We start from the raw sequence: 15670 nt of genomic DNA, 5'->3' as shown, positions 1-15670 counted from the left end.
ACCCTGGACTGGTGGCCAGCCAATCACAGGGCACATAGAGACAAACAACCATTCACACTCACATTCATACCTATGGACAATTTGGAGTCGCCAATTAACCTAGCATGTTGTGGGAATGTGGGAGGAAACCGGAGTACCCGGAGAAAACCCACGCATGCAAGAGAACATGCAAACTCTACACAGAGATGGCCGAGGGTGGAATCGAACCCTGGTCCTCCTAGCTCATTAAAATATGAAAACCTATAAATATTTGGGTGGTTTTAGTTAAAGCAGACACTGTTTTTTTCAACTGTGTGATTTTGTCAAAGATCAGATCACATTTGATGGTGATTTTATGCAGAAATGTGAGAAATTCCAAAAGGTTCAGATACTTTTTTATACCTCTGTAATGTGAACTAATCATGACGAACACAACAGAAATGAATTAAGTCTCTTTTTAATTTTAATTTCATTTTATTTTTTTACAGTAGTGACCCAGTACATACTGGAGTCTCCAGGCCAATGGGGATTTGATGCACTGGTAGAGCTCCATACATGCTTCCAAAGTTCACTCCCATTGTTTGAATCATGCCACAAGGGCTCATTTTAAATGTCTTTTCATGAACAGAGATCACTGAGGGACCCATGTGGGACATGAGGATGTTTTTTTTTTCTCAATATGAGATTTCTGCTTTTCAAGGTTGCTACGGTGTCGGAAAGATCCCATATCATGGAGCTTGAGCGGGATCTCACACTTCGAACCAGGGAGGTTGCCGACCTGCAGCTCCTTCTCGGGTCCCAACAGGCGTCTGGTGGCTCAAACGCTGCCCTTTCTCCTCTCCTGGAAGAGATTAGCTCTCTGAGGGATCAGTTGGCGTCTTTGGAAGCCAAGCAGCAAGATGAGCTGACCACGTACAAGGAGAAGCTGGAAGCTCAAGAGAAGGCCCACGGTGAGGCAGTCGCCCAGCTCCAGGCTGCAACCGTTAGACTGTCGGGTGACAACGAGCAGCTGAACATGCGCTTGAGCCAGGCTGAGAAGGAGAACGGCGACGTCACTGAGCAGTGGCGTTCCAAGTTGGATTCGGCCGTCGCCTCCCATCAGCAAGCCATGGAAGAGCTGAAATCGTCCTTCAGTCAGGGTGCGGGGGCTCAGGCAGCAGAGCTTGTGGAGACCAAAAGTGCACTTGAGAGGCTGAAGCTGGAGCACACGCTGGCTCTTGAGGAGGCCGTTGGCAAACATGAAGCTGATGCCGCAGCTCACACTCAGGAGATGCACACACTGAAGGAGCGGCTGTCATCATTGGTTGATGACAAGGAGCGCCTGGAGGACGCGCTGCGGTCCAGTGTGGAAAAAGCAGAGAACCAGCACCTTGTGGAGATGGAGGACATCCTTGGTAAACTTCACACTGCTGAACTTAGGGTGAAGGAGCTGGAGGAGAACGGAGAGAAGCTTGCACAACAGACCCAAGACAAGAACAGAGAGACCAAAGACATGGCAGCGGTAATGGCGGACCTCCAGAGCCAAGTGACGCAAAGCAGCCAGGAGCTCGAGGCGCTAAAGGCTCGGCTGGAAGATGTTCAGAACCAAGGAAACTCGCAGGGTACCAAGGTGTGTTCCTTTCCTGCCCTGACACTTTAATATTGAGACCCATGTGTTTGATTTCTATATTTCTCTGCAGGTTAGTGAACTGAGCTCACTTTTGATGGTCCGAGAGAAAGAAATGGCCTCACTACAGCAAAGTTTGGCCACTGCAGAGCAGGAGAAAGGTAGTGTGGAGCAGCAGCTTGGAAGCCTGGTGAGCTTACTACCTTTTTATTATGAACCAAAACATCAGCAGTATACTGCAGGGGAATATCACATGGAATATGAATTTCTCCCACAGAGGCAACAGTTGTCTGAAAGCACAGAGGAGCAGACTAAATCTGCTAAAACTATGCAAGGTAGATTTTGTTCGATTTTTTTTTCCTCGCACCTTGTGTCTTCTACACATTCCTTCACAATTCTTCACTTGGCAGAAACCATGGAGAGGCTCAGCAATAAGGAGGAGCAGTGCACATCCCTGAGCGCAGAATCAGAGTCTCTCAGGAGTCAGCTTAATGGTGAGAAATCTCGACGTGTTTTTGAATTCTTACACGCAACCAACTTGCTCGCATGCTCGTCCTCCCACAGGGCTGGAGAGGAAGCTGGTGGCTGCAGATGCGAAGCTGGAGCAGCTCACAAATGACAAAATCAAACTGGAGAATGACATTTCGGACATGATGAAGGCATCCGGCGATAGTTCAGTGCAGCTGACCAAAATGAATGATGACCTCCGACAGAAGGAGAGGTGCTAACCTTTGTATCATTCATTCATTCATTTTCTACCGCTTTTTCCTCACGGGGGGGGTGCTGGAGCCTATCCCAGCTGTCTGCGGGCGAGAGGCGGGGTACACCCTGGACTGGTCGCCAGCCAATCACAGGGCACATATAGACAAACAACCATTCACACTCACATTCATACCTATGGACAATTTGGAGTCGCCAATTAACCTAGTATGTTTTTTTGGAATGTGGGAGGAAACCGGAGTACCCGGAGAAAACCCACACATGCACGGGGAGAACATGCAAACTCCACACAGAGATGGCCGAGGGTGGAATTGAACCCTGGTCTCCTAGCTGTGAGGTCTGCGCGCTAACCACTAGACCGCCGTGCCACCCCCTTTGTATCAGTAATGAATGAAAAAGCTTCTAAATCACTTACCGTTGTTGTTTTTTTTGTTTGTTTGTTTGCTTCTCCACCCCAACCATTGCTCAGGAGGCTGGAGGAGTTGCAGTGTCAGCTTGCGGAGGAAAAGAATACGATGGCCCAGTTGAATGAACAACATGAGCAGGCGCTTTCCCGCAAAGACCAAGACCTTCAAGAAACACGAGATACACTTGATACTCAAATCAAAAGTCTCCAGGAGAAGATTACAACCTTGGTTCGTAGTATACAGCACAAACACAATGTGTTTACGGGATGACGTCTTTCATGTGTTTCGCATTGGCATATAATAATAATAATACATTTTATTTGTATAGCGCTTTTCAAGATACTCAAAGACACTTTACTTGCTTTATTCAACTTCATTTTTCTGTAAACAGAATAGAAGACACATCAAAATACAGCATTCATTGGTTAATACATGTTAAATCATGAGTGAAAGGCACAGCAGTCAGATATAAAAAGTTAGACATTAAAAACAGATTTAAAGAGGTGGGTTTTTAGTTGGGTTTTTGAAGGTGGGAACGTCAGGGCAAGCACGGAGTGAATGGGGCAAAGAGTTCCAGAGGGTGGGGGCAGCGATGGAGAAGGCTCTGTCTCCCCAGGTTCGGAGCTTGGTCTTACAGGGGAGTGCCAGGAGGTTGGAGTCTATGGAGCGAAGGGGATGTGGAGGATTGTGTGGATGGAGGAGGTCTGCGAGATATGGGGGGGGTCAGATCGTGGAGGGCTTTGTAGGTGATGAGAAGAATTTTGAAGTGAATGCGTTGGGGAATGGGAAGCCAGTGGAGGTTTTGGAGGACAGGGGTAATGTGTTCTCGGGAGCGGGTGGAGGTGAGGAGGCGGGCAGCGGAGTTCTGAATATATTGTATTTTGTTGAGGGTTTTGGACGGTGTATCGTAGAGAATACTGTTGCAGTAGTCCATTCTGGAGGTGATGAAAGCATGGATCAGGGATATTCTTATTCACGTCCTTCCTTTCCGTTCCCAAGGAAAAGACTGTGCAGCAGGACGTAAGCCAAGCTGAGGAGCTGAAGGCCTCTCAGGAGAAGGCACTCTCCCAGGCCTCAGAGCTCCACGGGAAGGAAGTTAAGGCGCTGCAGGAACTGGTCGACAGCCTGAAGCAGGAGCTGTCCTCTTCCAAGGACAGGAGCCAGGAGCTGGAGAAAGCCGTGTCTGAGCTGCAGGCATACAAGGAGCAGCTTCAGGTAAGCACACACAAAAAGCAATAGTGCTAATTCTGGTCTGATCCTCGCTATACGTCATCTTCACTCACATTTATCATCATTGTGAACATTTCATAAACCCATCAGTTTCCCTTCACAACACTGTTGAAGTACATCATCAAGTAAAACTTGTGGGGGTATATTCGACAGCGAAATTGGAATTCAATTGCTTTTGGCAGGTTTTGCTCCCTGTCAGTTTGCCAATTTGAGTTGAAATAATCAGCGTTTCGTGAAACAACCCAATCAGTCACACATTTCTGATGTACCTTTTTGCTAGCGTGCTTCATCAAGCTGGTGTTTTAAGCAGAACCTTTTCACTTTGGCTTTGAAGTCAAATTCTACTACGTTGAGCAGATTCAACATAATACATACATTTAGATGGAAGTCACTACAACTTAGAGACCGTCTTTATCTGATGTGTACATAATTCAATTTAAAAGCTAAAGTGAAAATGTTTTAGCTGCGGTGCAGTCTTTTTGCGTAAAAAAAAAAAAACAAGCTTCTGCAGCTTTACCTTTTTCATTTGCATTCAAGAATATTGGCTTGGTTTATTTAGGATTCATCTTATATTTTCTTTTGTGTTTGCATATATTTCCCTTCTTTTTCAACTTCATTTTCCCCCAGTGTCTTTCCGCTGAGCTTGACTCCTCCAAGCATGATGTTGAAAACTTGTCCAAAAAACTGGAGAAGCAGACTATAGAACTGGAGCGCAATTGTAAGGAAAGTGAGGATGTTCATGCCGAGAAATGTAAACTGGAGAAACAATTGTCAGATGTGCAAAGCCAGCTCTCCGCTCTGGAGCCTCGCTTCCGGGACCTTTCTGTCAAGAATGAGGAGCTGCTTGCGACCGCAGAGGACCTTTCAAAGAGTAAGGATGAATTACTCGACTGTAACAAGCGGTCCAACCGGGAACTAACTTCATTGAACTGCGAGGTGGACGACTTGAAAAGGTGTCTTCAGGAAGTACAGACTGACAACGCAAACCTGAAGCAAGCCAACGACGCACACCAGGCTGATATCGCAGAGCTCCAAAAACAGAATGACGAGAAGAGCGTCGTGTTGCTCAAGCATCAGCAGGACGCTCTTCAGATTGAAGCTAAAAGGAAGCAGCTGCTTGAAGACTACGAAAATGTCTGCAAAGAACGGAGCAGGCTGGAAGAGGACCTCGGCGAAAGCCGGTCTAAACTTACGTGTGAGAATGACAGACTGCTTTCGGAGAGAGATGCCGCTAGAAATGCCAAAAAGTCTCTTGATGCTAAGAATGCCGAGTTGCAAGCCAAACTGCAGTCGTTAAACTTGGAGAAAGAAGATCTGACGATGAAGAACAGCCAACTGCAAGCCATCACGGAGACTTTAACTAAAGAAAAGGATGCCTTGTCCTCTGAAATCAGTGCTGCCACTTTGCATGGAAAGAACCTGGAGATGCTGAAAGAGGAACTCCAGAATAAGCTCAGTCTCACCATGAAAGACTTAGATGGTTCCGTCCGTGAATGCGAAGACCTCAAAGCATCTAGACTCAGCCTAGTCCAGATGCTGGAAGAGTCCAAGACCAGCAGTCAGGTTACCGATTCCGAAAGGCTTCACCTCCTGCAGGAAAAGGAGGACTTTCTCGCCGCGCAAAGGAAAGTGTGCAAGGAGAAAGAGGAGCTCGTCAAAGAAATCGAAGCGCTCAAGGAGAAGCTCCAAATCTCCGCTCAACAGTTGACTCAGTCCACTGCCAAGCTAAGTGAGGCGTTGGCGTCGTCTGAGCAAGAAAGACAATCATTTAGCGCGCAGAGTTCTGAAACCTCAGAGGCTCTGCATGCGTTGAGAAAAGAGAAACTGACCCTGGAAGCGGCGCTTGAGCAGCACAAGATGGAATACGATAGTCTGGCGGGTGAGAAGGGAGAGTTGGAGGGGCAGCATGCTAAAGCCGTGTCCGACATCGGCGCTCTTTCACTTGAGCGCGATAAGCTAGCAAGCGATGTCCGGTCAACAAAGGTCCTTTTGGAGAGCTTCTCCAGAGCTAATGCTGAGCTCGGTCAGGAACATTCTCATTTAGAAGCGATGCTCCAGGAAACCAAGTGCCAAAAAGAGTTGGCTGAAACGGAGTTGACCTCCTTGAGGAAGGAAAAGTCCGAGCTCCAGAACGAGCTGAAGAAATGCTCCTGCGATATTGAGTTCCTCGAAAAGGCCAAAGCTGATCTGGCTGAAGAGTGCAGCAAGCTACAAACGGATTCCGAGACGTCTACTGCAGATCTTCGCCGGCAAGTTGACCAACTCACAACAGATTGCAGGCGACTGCAGTCTTCTCAGGTTGAAGCAGACACAAGAACACAGTCGCTGCAGAAGGAAAAGCACGACCTCCTACAGGAGATCCAGGAGCTAAAAAAACAGACCGAGTCATTGTCTAAGTTCAAGCACCATCTTGAGGACCAGCTACAGGCGGAATGTAATGAACGCACCAAAGCCACTTTAGACAAAGACTTTCTCTCCAAACAAGCAGAACATCTGCAAAACACCTTGTCCAAACTTGAGCAGGACAATGAAGACATTTCCTCTCAACTCAAGAATGCCGATGAGCAGAAGGCCTCTTTAATAGCAGAGATGGACGCTATGAGAACACAAGTGAAGGAGAAAGAGCAAGAAAGCAGCCTCCTATCTGAAGGAAAACAAGAGCTTTTATTGAAACTTGAGGAGATGGACAAGCAGGTGACTTCCCTTGAGGCCGAGAAGGAGAACCTTTTGTCAGGACGGCTTCGGCTCGAGCAGGACATTTCTTCTTTACACACTAGTCAAGAAAAATGGCTGGCAGAGAAATCCCAGCTCACTGAAGAGTTGGAGAAGTCCCGAGCCGGTCACAAGAAGCTGGAGGAGGAAATGGAGGCCCTCAGAGCAGACAACGAGGCGGCTGTCGCTCAGATTAGCGCCTCTGCCAGCGCCCGAGACATCATCTCGTCCAGCGCCGCAAACTTAGCAGCCGCAAAGGAGGCTTTGCAAGTGGAGAAGGACGAGGCCATCCAGCAGGTCGCGCAGCTCCAGTCCCAACTCAAACATGCCGTTGCTAAGCAACTCGAGGTATTCCTCCGGGTATTTCTGCTAGTAGTCATCACTGACACCAACACCTTAATGATGCTGGGCCAATCACACAATCTCACTGCATGCTTGCTCATCCCTCCTTTTTTTTTATTGGCATGTCATAACTTTCACCCTCCATTTACTAGCCACATGTAGCACCCGCCTTTGCCTTCTTTCCTGTGGGCTTATAACTTGATCCAAATCTATTCTGGGACTTTTGAATGTGGTTCTCCCTAAATGACTCCTCAAAGGCATTCTAAAGTCCAGTTCTGCATTGGTGCAAAATCCTTTCCTTGCTTAGCCTGAATCAACAGCGCCTCTGCTGGTTGCTGCCAAGTAGTGCACCCATTTTGACTGGACAAAACTCTTCACGACAAATTTACCATATCGGTTCTAAGGCCGAAACCGAGAAGTAAAGCTTTCAATTTACCGGTCGATCTACGTTCCCACCCTCACCTATGGTCATGAGCTTTGGGTCATGACCGAAAGAATGAGATGGCGGATACAGGCGGCTGAAATGAGTTTCCTCTGTAGGGTAGCTGGACTCACCCTAAGAGATAGGGTGAGGAGCTCAGCCATCCGAGAGGGGCTCAGAGTAGAGCCGCTTCTCCTTCACATGGAGGTTGAGGTGGCTCGGGTATCTAGACCGGACGCCTCCCTGGTGAGGTGTTCCGGGCATGCCCAGCCGGGAAAAGGCTCCGGGGCAGACGTAGGACACGCTGGAGGGATTATGTCTCACAGATGGCCTGGGAACGCCTTGGTGTCCTCCCGGTGGAGCTGGAGGAGGTGGCCGGGGATCGGGAAGTCTGGACTTCCCTACTAAGACTGCTGCCCCCGCGACCCGGACCCGGATAAGCGGAGGAAAATGGATGGATGGATGGGTTCTAAGGCCACAGTTTCACTCTATACAAGCCGTTGTATTATATCATGTGTTTAATATCATTTGTGTTTAGAAGAAACATATTCCAAAGCAGTAACGCTACTGCTTTCATAATTGAGCATGCGGTCAATTCAAGTGATTTTTAAATATATACCGATAACGTACCCTCCAGACGTATTGGACCAATGAGGCCTTGTCAGGTATATTTTGCTGTAGAGTGAAAACATTTGGGTTGGAAATCAAAAGAATATCAAATCAGAGAGCAACAATTCAGCTTTCATTTCCAGCAGTTTGAACCCATGTGAGTATTGGAACATGTACCAAACAGTGTCTCCTGTTGTGTTGCTTATTCAGTTAGTAAACAACACTGAATGTCTATGCTCCGTCTCAGATTGTGTAGGATTGGTTTTGCTTGTGCAGAACGCTTTTAGAAGTGAAAACAACATGAAAACCAGAGCATTGTTTATGGGTGGATAGGGAGCAGCAGAAATTATTAGTGATACCGTCACTACTTCCTGATCATTGAAGACTTCATGAACCCGAGTACAATGCAAACCATTCATTTGCAAGAACTGGAAGGCCAGATTTTACCAAAAGATACAAAGATGAGCCTAAAAAATCATCGGTCTGTAATTTTGTCTCAATTTTTGAGCAAACCCAAATCTACAGCGACGACAAAGGAATTGGCCTCACAGTTCCAATACCTCTGGCGGCCCCTTTATGCGACACAGTGAGCTCCAACTATGCCTCGTTTTAGGAATATCTTCCAAAAATTACCTGCTGATTTTTGATTTTTTGAACAACCTTGAGAAAAATATAATTGTCCCTGCGCGCTTTAGGCCTCTGATGTTTCTGGTAAAAGCGCTGATGCCGTTGAGCAGCTAAGTAAAGAGAGAGATGCGCTGCTTCAGGAGAAGAGTGAAGCCAAAGTTCTACTGGAAGGTCTTCACGCGGCCAAGCAGGACATGGACACTCAGGTAGATCTACGATTCAGTGCTGAAATGATGACTTTGGCAGAAAATGTTTAGAAAACCCTTTTTTGATTTATTGCTGGTATAGCTGGAAGCCCTGAAGAAAGAAAATTCCAAGCACCGAGAAGATCTGACTGCATCCAAAGAGCACCTTTGCACAGAAACCCAGAAGACAAAGAGTCTGTCCCAGGAAATGTGAGTGTGCCAACCACATTTGCCTACTTTTTGTAACGTGTGTAACGTTAACGCCATTACTTGTCGTATTTAAGTGAGAAGCTTAAAGAGGCGCTTTCCTCAAAGTCACAGTCCCTGGAGACTTTGCAACACGAGAACCAGAAGCTGACTCAGGACCTTCAGAACAATCACCAGGACCAGGGTGAACTTGTGAAGGTGGGTCTCCTCACACCCTTCCGCACTTCATCTTAAACCACGTGGACATTTTTGCCTTTATCATTACCCAACTTTTTTTTTTTTTAGCTGAAGGATGAGCACTCCAAACTCCAAACGCAGTTGAAGGAGTTGAAGCAAAGGTGAGGGAATAAAATGTCAGCGTTCATTAAGGTTGTGAGTCGCTACAAACGATACTGAATTTGTGTCAAATGCTTTTTATTCCTCTCCAAGCCTGCCAAGTTATGCCTTCAGGTACTTCACTGTTAATCCCTTGACGGTCATCACATAGTAAAGTGCACGTTTTATCGTCCTGGATTCCAAAGAATCAGACCCATCCAATCACAGCACCCTCCATGATGATTGTTGACTGGACTGAATTGAAAGCTCCTTTTTTAATATGTACGTTTTTGTTTTCATTGCCCGACTAGCAAGAGCACCTTGAAGGAGAAGATGGACAAGGAGAAGGCAGAGTTCCAGAAGTCCACCCAAAGAAACGGTGCCTTAATGTCAGAGAAGGAACAGCAGATGGAGACCCTCAAGACTGAGGTGAGGCAAAAAGAGGATTTTGCATTCCCTTCCATTCTCCTCAATTTTTGCGGGACTTCCCGGTCCCCGGCCACCACCGCGGATGCAAACTGTCCCAGGAAATCTACCAAAAATTGTACCGGAAATTGACCAAGACCAAGTTTTTTTTGTTTGTTTCATTTTTGGCCGATATTTGTGGACGATGTGGTCCTAAACTAATTTCCCAACTTTGGCCCGGAGACCTCACAGCTAGGAGACCTTAGTTCAATCCCTCCCACGGTTATCTCCGGGTTTTCCCGGGGTACCCCGGTTTCCTCCCACATTCCAAAAACATGCTAGGTTAATTGGCGACTCCAAATTGAATATTTAATTTGTATTTGCAGAAGACAAAATGCATGCATGTAATTGACTTTTTCTTGGAAACTACAAGGCAAATCATTATAAGCAGCTGGCGCCAAAGTCTATTGCATTAACATAAAACTGTCATGAAATATCTTGAATACATTAGCTAACAAGGCGGTCGAGTGGTTAGCTCATAGGCCTCACAGCTAGGAGACCCGAGTTCAATTCTACCCTCGTGGAGTTTGCATGTTTTCTCCGGGTGTATTGTTCATAGGTATGAATGTGAGTGTGAATGGTTGTTTGTCTATATGTGCCCTGTGATTGGCTGGCCACCAGTCCAGGGTGTACCCCGCCTCTCGGCCAAAGACAGCTGGGATAGGCTCCAGCACCCCCACGACACTCGTGAGGATAAAGGGTAGAAAATGAATAATTTCCCAACTTGCCCACTAGGTGGAGCCACTGTACTTGAATGAGTTTAGATCAACATTTGTATTGAAATGCATGAGAAAAATCAGTGCTTGTAAATGGATGGTGACAGTGCTCATATTTGCCCATGGAAGCAGGAGTGTCCACCCTGACCAACATTGCATGTTGTCAACCGTTTTGTTTTTTGTTATTGTTGCAAAAGTCACTGACGTCATGTGGTGTTGCAGCTGGCTGCTGTGCGCGGGCAAAGTGCCTCGGCCATCACCTTACAAGGGGTCATCGAGGCCTTGGAGCAGGACAAGGCTCAGCTTAAGGAGCGTGTGGAGAGACTGGAGAAGGAGCGGGACGCCCCTTCAGGTTTGCTTTGCTTTATTATTGTTGTTAGGGTTCGTTGTTGAATGCATCCGCTGCTTCCTGTTTGCAGGTGATGCTGTTTTGGACCAACTGCGGGAAGACAAGGAGACGGCGGAGAGTCAGGTACCTTGTCCTTGTCTCCTCTTACTGCATCATAGATGGGTCATAGATGTTACTTCCCTACCCTGCCCCGCCCCATGAAGCTTTTCTTCTTCACTCGGGGCAGTCGTACGGAACCATGACATGAGTTATGTGTTGATTGTGACGGTATAATGTTTTTCGGAGGTTGAAATGAGATTCAAGCGCACACTGGCCACTTTGTGAGGCACACCTGCACAAAAATGCATTGGCACTGTCAGAAAGCTGCCATTTTAGTCTTAGCTAAGTCAAGCTGCTAATTTTTGTTATAATTTCGTACAACGGTGCAACTAAGTTCTAATCTAAAGTACTGCAAATCGTTTAAATACCGTGCCGCTAATAATGTAACCTAACATTAGTCTGACTCACAGAACATAATTCATCATGCAGCAACTTAACACTCAAAAGGCGTACCTAATAATAATTATACATAAAAGTACCAATTCAGGTTTAAAATGCAAGAAAGTATTTTAAAATTTTCCCCATAATGCACTGCTTCAGAGTTAAGGCCCTATTGGTGCCTCCCTCTGGGCGCATTTGGCTCCCTCTGGTGGGCAGAGGCAGCATTGCAGGAGATTGAGCCTACTTTTGCTGGCGTTTATCGCCATTTCAACCTGTTTAGGTCTGAAGGGGATTGTTACAAGAGGTCCAATGCGGTTTTCGTCCTGGTCGTGGAACACTGGACCAGCTCTACACCCTCACCAGGGTGCTTCAGAGTGCATGGGAGTTTGCCCAACCAGTCTACATGTGCTTTGTGGACCTGGAAAAGGCATTCAACCGTGTCCCTCATGGCATCCTTTGGGGGGTGCTCCAGGAGTACAGGATTGATGGTGTGCTACTACGTGCTACCCAGTCCTTGTACAAACGGGGAAGGAGTCTGGTTCGCATTGCCAGTAGTAAGTAGTAAGCTGCCCTATGTCACCGATTCTGTTCACAATTTTCATGGACAGAATTTCTAGGCACAGCCAAGGTGTTGAGGGAGTCCGGTTTGGGGGCCTTGGAATCTCATCTCTATTTGCAGATGATGTGGTTCTTATGGCCTCTTCGGGCTGTGACCTTCAGCGTTTACTGGGACGGTTTGAAGCGTCTGGGATGAGACTCAGTACCTCCAAATCAGAGGCCATGGTTCTCAGTCGGAAAAGGGTGGAGTGCTCCCTCCGGGTTGGGAATGAGGTCCTGCCCCAGGTGGAGGAGTCTAAGTATCTTAAGGTCTTGTTCACGAGTGAGGGAAAGTGGGAGCTTGAGGTCGACAGACGGATCGGTGCAGCCTCGGCAGTAATGCGGTCGCTCTACTGGACCGTCGTGGTGAAAAGAGAGCTGAGCCGGAAGGCAAAGCTCTCAATTTAGCGGTCGATCTACGTTCCCACCCACACCTATGGTCATGAGCTTTGGGTCTTGACCGAAAGAATGAGATGGCGGATACAGGCGGCTGAAATGAGTTTCCTCCGTAGGGTAGCTGGACTCACCCTAAGAGATAGGGTGAGGAGCTCAGTCATCCGGGAGGGGCTCAGAGTAGAGCCACTTCTCCTTCACGTCGTGGCTCGGGCATCTAGTCCGGACGCCTCCCTGGTGAGGTGTTCCGGGCATGCCCAGCTGGGAAAAGGCCCCGGGGCAGACCTGGAGAGATTATGTCTCACAACTGGCCTGGGAACGCCTTGGTGTCCTCCCGGCGGAGCTGGAGGAGGTGGCCTGGGACCGGGAAGTCTGGGCTTCCCTACTGAGACTGCTGCACCCGCGACCCAGATAAGCGGAGGAAAATGGATGGGATTGTTCAGTGTTTAGAATTCACGCTTGAGCGGCCTCCCGAGTAAATACTTATGTTGAACTCCTCTTGTATATCCACCATCATCTCGGCTTAGCGTTGATCATTCGTACCGCTATAAGTCATTTTCTTATCATTGGAAGAATCTTGATAAAAAAATCTGTCCCAATTGGGAAATGACCTCCTGAGTCAACCTTTAAAGTTTGGCATCTTTATGACTCATAAGCACGGTTGCTTGATTCCCACATCAAATTCCGTTACATCATATTAGCCAATTCAAATGAAATCCTTCTCAGCGGCGTGTTGACACATCCCGGTATTAATCACCGTCATCCATCTGGGGCTCACGGGAATGTAATCCACACCCTCGTTTCTTCTTAAACCTGACTGCATGTTGATGGATGGATGGATGGATGGATAATCGTATTCAGTGAAGTGGGAAAACATGGCGTGGAAGTGCAGGAAGTGACATTGTTCATTTTAGTCGGCGCACTCGCTGAAAAAGAAGAAAAGTCTGTGCCATCATGGTATCGAGTCCAAAGTCATCAAGTAGCGAGTCTGACTCGAGTCCAAACCTCTGGGGTTCAATATTAGTAACTGCAATAAACTTCTTAATGGTCTTCCAAATACGGCTTTGAACATTATTAGAGCCATCTAGACATGAAATAACACCCCTATAGTCACCTATAGTTTTTCTTCTGGACAGCTTAAATGTTTTTAGAATGTGGGAGGAAACCAGAGCACCCGGGGGGAAAAAAAGGGTGGAATTGAACTCGGGTCTCCTAGCTGTGTGGCCTGCACGCTAACCACTTGTCCACCGTGCAGCTTACAGTAGACTTAAGTGTGTATACCACAGTAAATGTGACATTGGAGGTTCAGAGTTGAGTTTTAGCCCCAACAGTACCCGGAGAAAACCCACGCATGCACGGGGAGAACATGCAAACTCCACACAGAGATGGCCGAGGGTGGAATTGAACCCTGGTCTCCAAGCTGTGAGGTCTGCGCGCTAATCACTCGACCGCCGTGCCGCATTTTAGTTGATTTATCATGTTTATGCGTGGGTCCATTTGGACCCCAGTCGACGAGTATGGAGCGTTGCCAGCTCTGCTTGTATTGTGCAGGTGTACCTAATGAAGTGGCCGTCTCTCCTCTTAAAAAAAAAAAAAAAAAAATGTTATACCGTGTCATAAATAAACGTGTGTTGTGTCTGCGGGTTCTAACGGGAACCTTTTTTTCTTCTTTTAAATCCCAATGCTGTGCTCTTGTCTCTGATGTTGCCAACGCTGTACCGCCACCAGGCAGCGGTTTGTTGACGTTCTTCCATCTGCTTCCCTCATGCATGCGTCCCCTGTGTTTGCGTGTGTCGCAGTGTCAATGTCTAATGCACTTTGTTTTCGGGGTGACGGTGGCACGTGTTTCTGTCTGTCTGTCGTCTTGGTGGTGGCATTTTGCGATCTGTCATGTCCAATGGTTGCTTGGTAAGCGCTGTTGGAAGCATGGCAGGCGGCTCAAATACCCACCCACCCCCAGCCCTGACACTCCACCATTTCTACGGCCTTCACAGTCACATGTTCATCCAAAACATCTCATTTTCCATGTATCTTTCCTTTTCTCAAATGCCCATACATAACATTTTTTTTTGTTTTCTCCAAACAGATTGACTTCCTAAATTCCGTCATTGTCGACCTCCAGAAGAAGAATAAGGAACTCAAGGAGAAGTTGGAGAAAATGGCCGCCGCCGCTCTCAACGGCAACAATGCGAGCGAACTGGACAACTATGACGGGTGAGTCGCATCCACTTGACTTGCACGTGATCATGTGATCATATACTGGATTTCAATTGTCGGGGGTCCTATGATATTGTCGTCATCTCGCTTGTTAGCTAATGTTGGTTCATTTATTTTCTACCGCTTATACTCACAAGGGTCGGGGGGGGCTGGAGCCTGTCCTAGCTGTCTTGGGGCAAATCCCAGCCAATCACAGGGCACATATAGACAAACAACCATTCACACTCACATTCATACCTATGGACAATTTAGAGTCGCCAATTAACCTAGCATGTTTTTGGAATGTGGGAGGAAACCGGAATACCCAGAGAAAACATGCAACATCCAAACTCCATGAGGGTAGAATTGAACTCGGGTCTCCTAGCTGTGAGGCCTACGCGCTAACCACTCGGCCGCCTTGTTAGCTAATGTTCATTCATTCATTTTCTACCGCTTTTTCCTCACGAGGGTCGCGGGGGTGCTGGAGCCTATCCCAGCTGTCTTGGGGCGAGAGGCGGGGTACACCCTGGACTGGTGGCCAGCCAATCACAGGGCACATATAGACAAACAACCATTCACACTCACATTCATACCTATGGACAATTTGGAGTCGCCAATTAACCTAGCATGTTTTTGGAATGTGGGTGGAAACCGGAATACCCGGAGAAAACATGCAACATGCAAACTCCACGAGGGTAGAATTGAACTCGGGTCTCCTAGCTGTGAGGCCTTACACGCTAACCACTCGGCCGCCTTGTTAGCTAATGTATTCAAGATATTTCATGACAGTTTTGTTTATGAAACATAAATAAATAAAAACATAAATTGCAATAGACTTTGGCGCCAGCTGCTTATAATGATTTGCCTTGTAGTTTCCAAGAAAAAGTCTGCAATTGAAATATTTGATGTCCATACTGTAGACATATTAAAATGTACAGACAGGCTTCCAGCTAGAATGGCTTACTCGTAGACGCCTTCTGTACATTCTGATAAAGGACCCCCTTTTTGCCGTATTTTGCATCAGTACCGCATCTTGGAAACCAGCCTTCTTTATTAGTGAACCAAACCAAGACAAATGTTCCGGGAGCATTTTGCTTGTAGACGGGTGTGACGA

At 47.2% G+C, this 15670-nt stretch overlaps 1 protein-coding gene across 4 annotated transcripts in view; it reads left to right on the top strand.

Moving 5' to 3' along the window:
* The window catches only part of clip1a (CAP-GLY domain containing linker protein 1a), a 33592-nt gene that overhangs the window by 16943 nt on the left and 979 nt on the right, over window positions 1–15670 (top strand). For 3 of the 4 annotated variants that reach the window (XM_058069581.2, XM_058069578.2, XM_078789510.1), the window contains 17 exons: window positions 680–1588; window positions 1659–1775; window positions 1863–1920; window positions 1996–2079; window positions 2150–2306; window positions 2775–2940; window positions 3712–3927; window positions 4570–7002; window positions 8722–8859; window positions 8942–9048; window positions 9123–9243; window positions 9331–9383; window positions 9475–9495; window positions 9672–9789; window positions 10764–10893; window positions 10961–11013; window positions 14447–14574. In XM_058069581.2, coding sequence (XP_057925564.2) covers window positions 680–1588; window positions 1659–1775; window positions 1863–1920; window positions 1996–2079; window positions 2150–2306; window positions 2775–2940; window positions 3712–3927; window positions 4570–7002; window positions 8722–8859; window positions 8942–9048; window positions 9123–9243; window positions 9331–9383; window positions 9475–9495; window positions 9672–9789; window positions 10764–10893; window positions 10961–11013; window positions 14447–14574 — 5009 coding nt within the window. The remainder of the gene's footprint in view (window positions 1–679; window positions 1589–1658; window positions 1776–1862; window positions 1921–1995; window positions 2080–2149; window positions 2307–2774; window positions 2941–3711; window positions 3928–4569; window positions 7003–8721; window positions 8860–8941; window positions 9049–9122; window positions 9244–9330; window positions 9384–9474; window positions 9496–9671; window positions 9790–10763; window positions 10894–10960; window positions 11014–14446; window positions 14575–15670) is intronic. The other variant, XM_058069580.2, reaches the window with a different exon arrangement.

Source organism: Doryrhamphus excisus, linkage group LG3 (assembly GCF_037039965.1).
Source record: "Doryrhamphus excisus strain RoL-2023G ecotype Guam linkage group LG3, RoL_Dexc_Guam_v1.1, whole genome shotgun sequence".
Classification (NCBI taxonomy): Eukaryota; Metazoa; Chordata; class Actinopteri; order Syngnathiformes; family Syngnathidae; genus Doryrhamphus; species Doryrhamphus excisus.
Note: the sequence above shows the minus strand (reverse complement) of the source record. Positions and strands in the feature narration are given on the sequence as shown.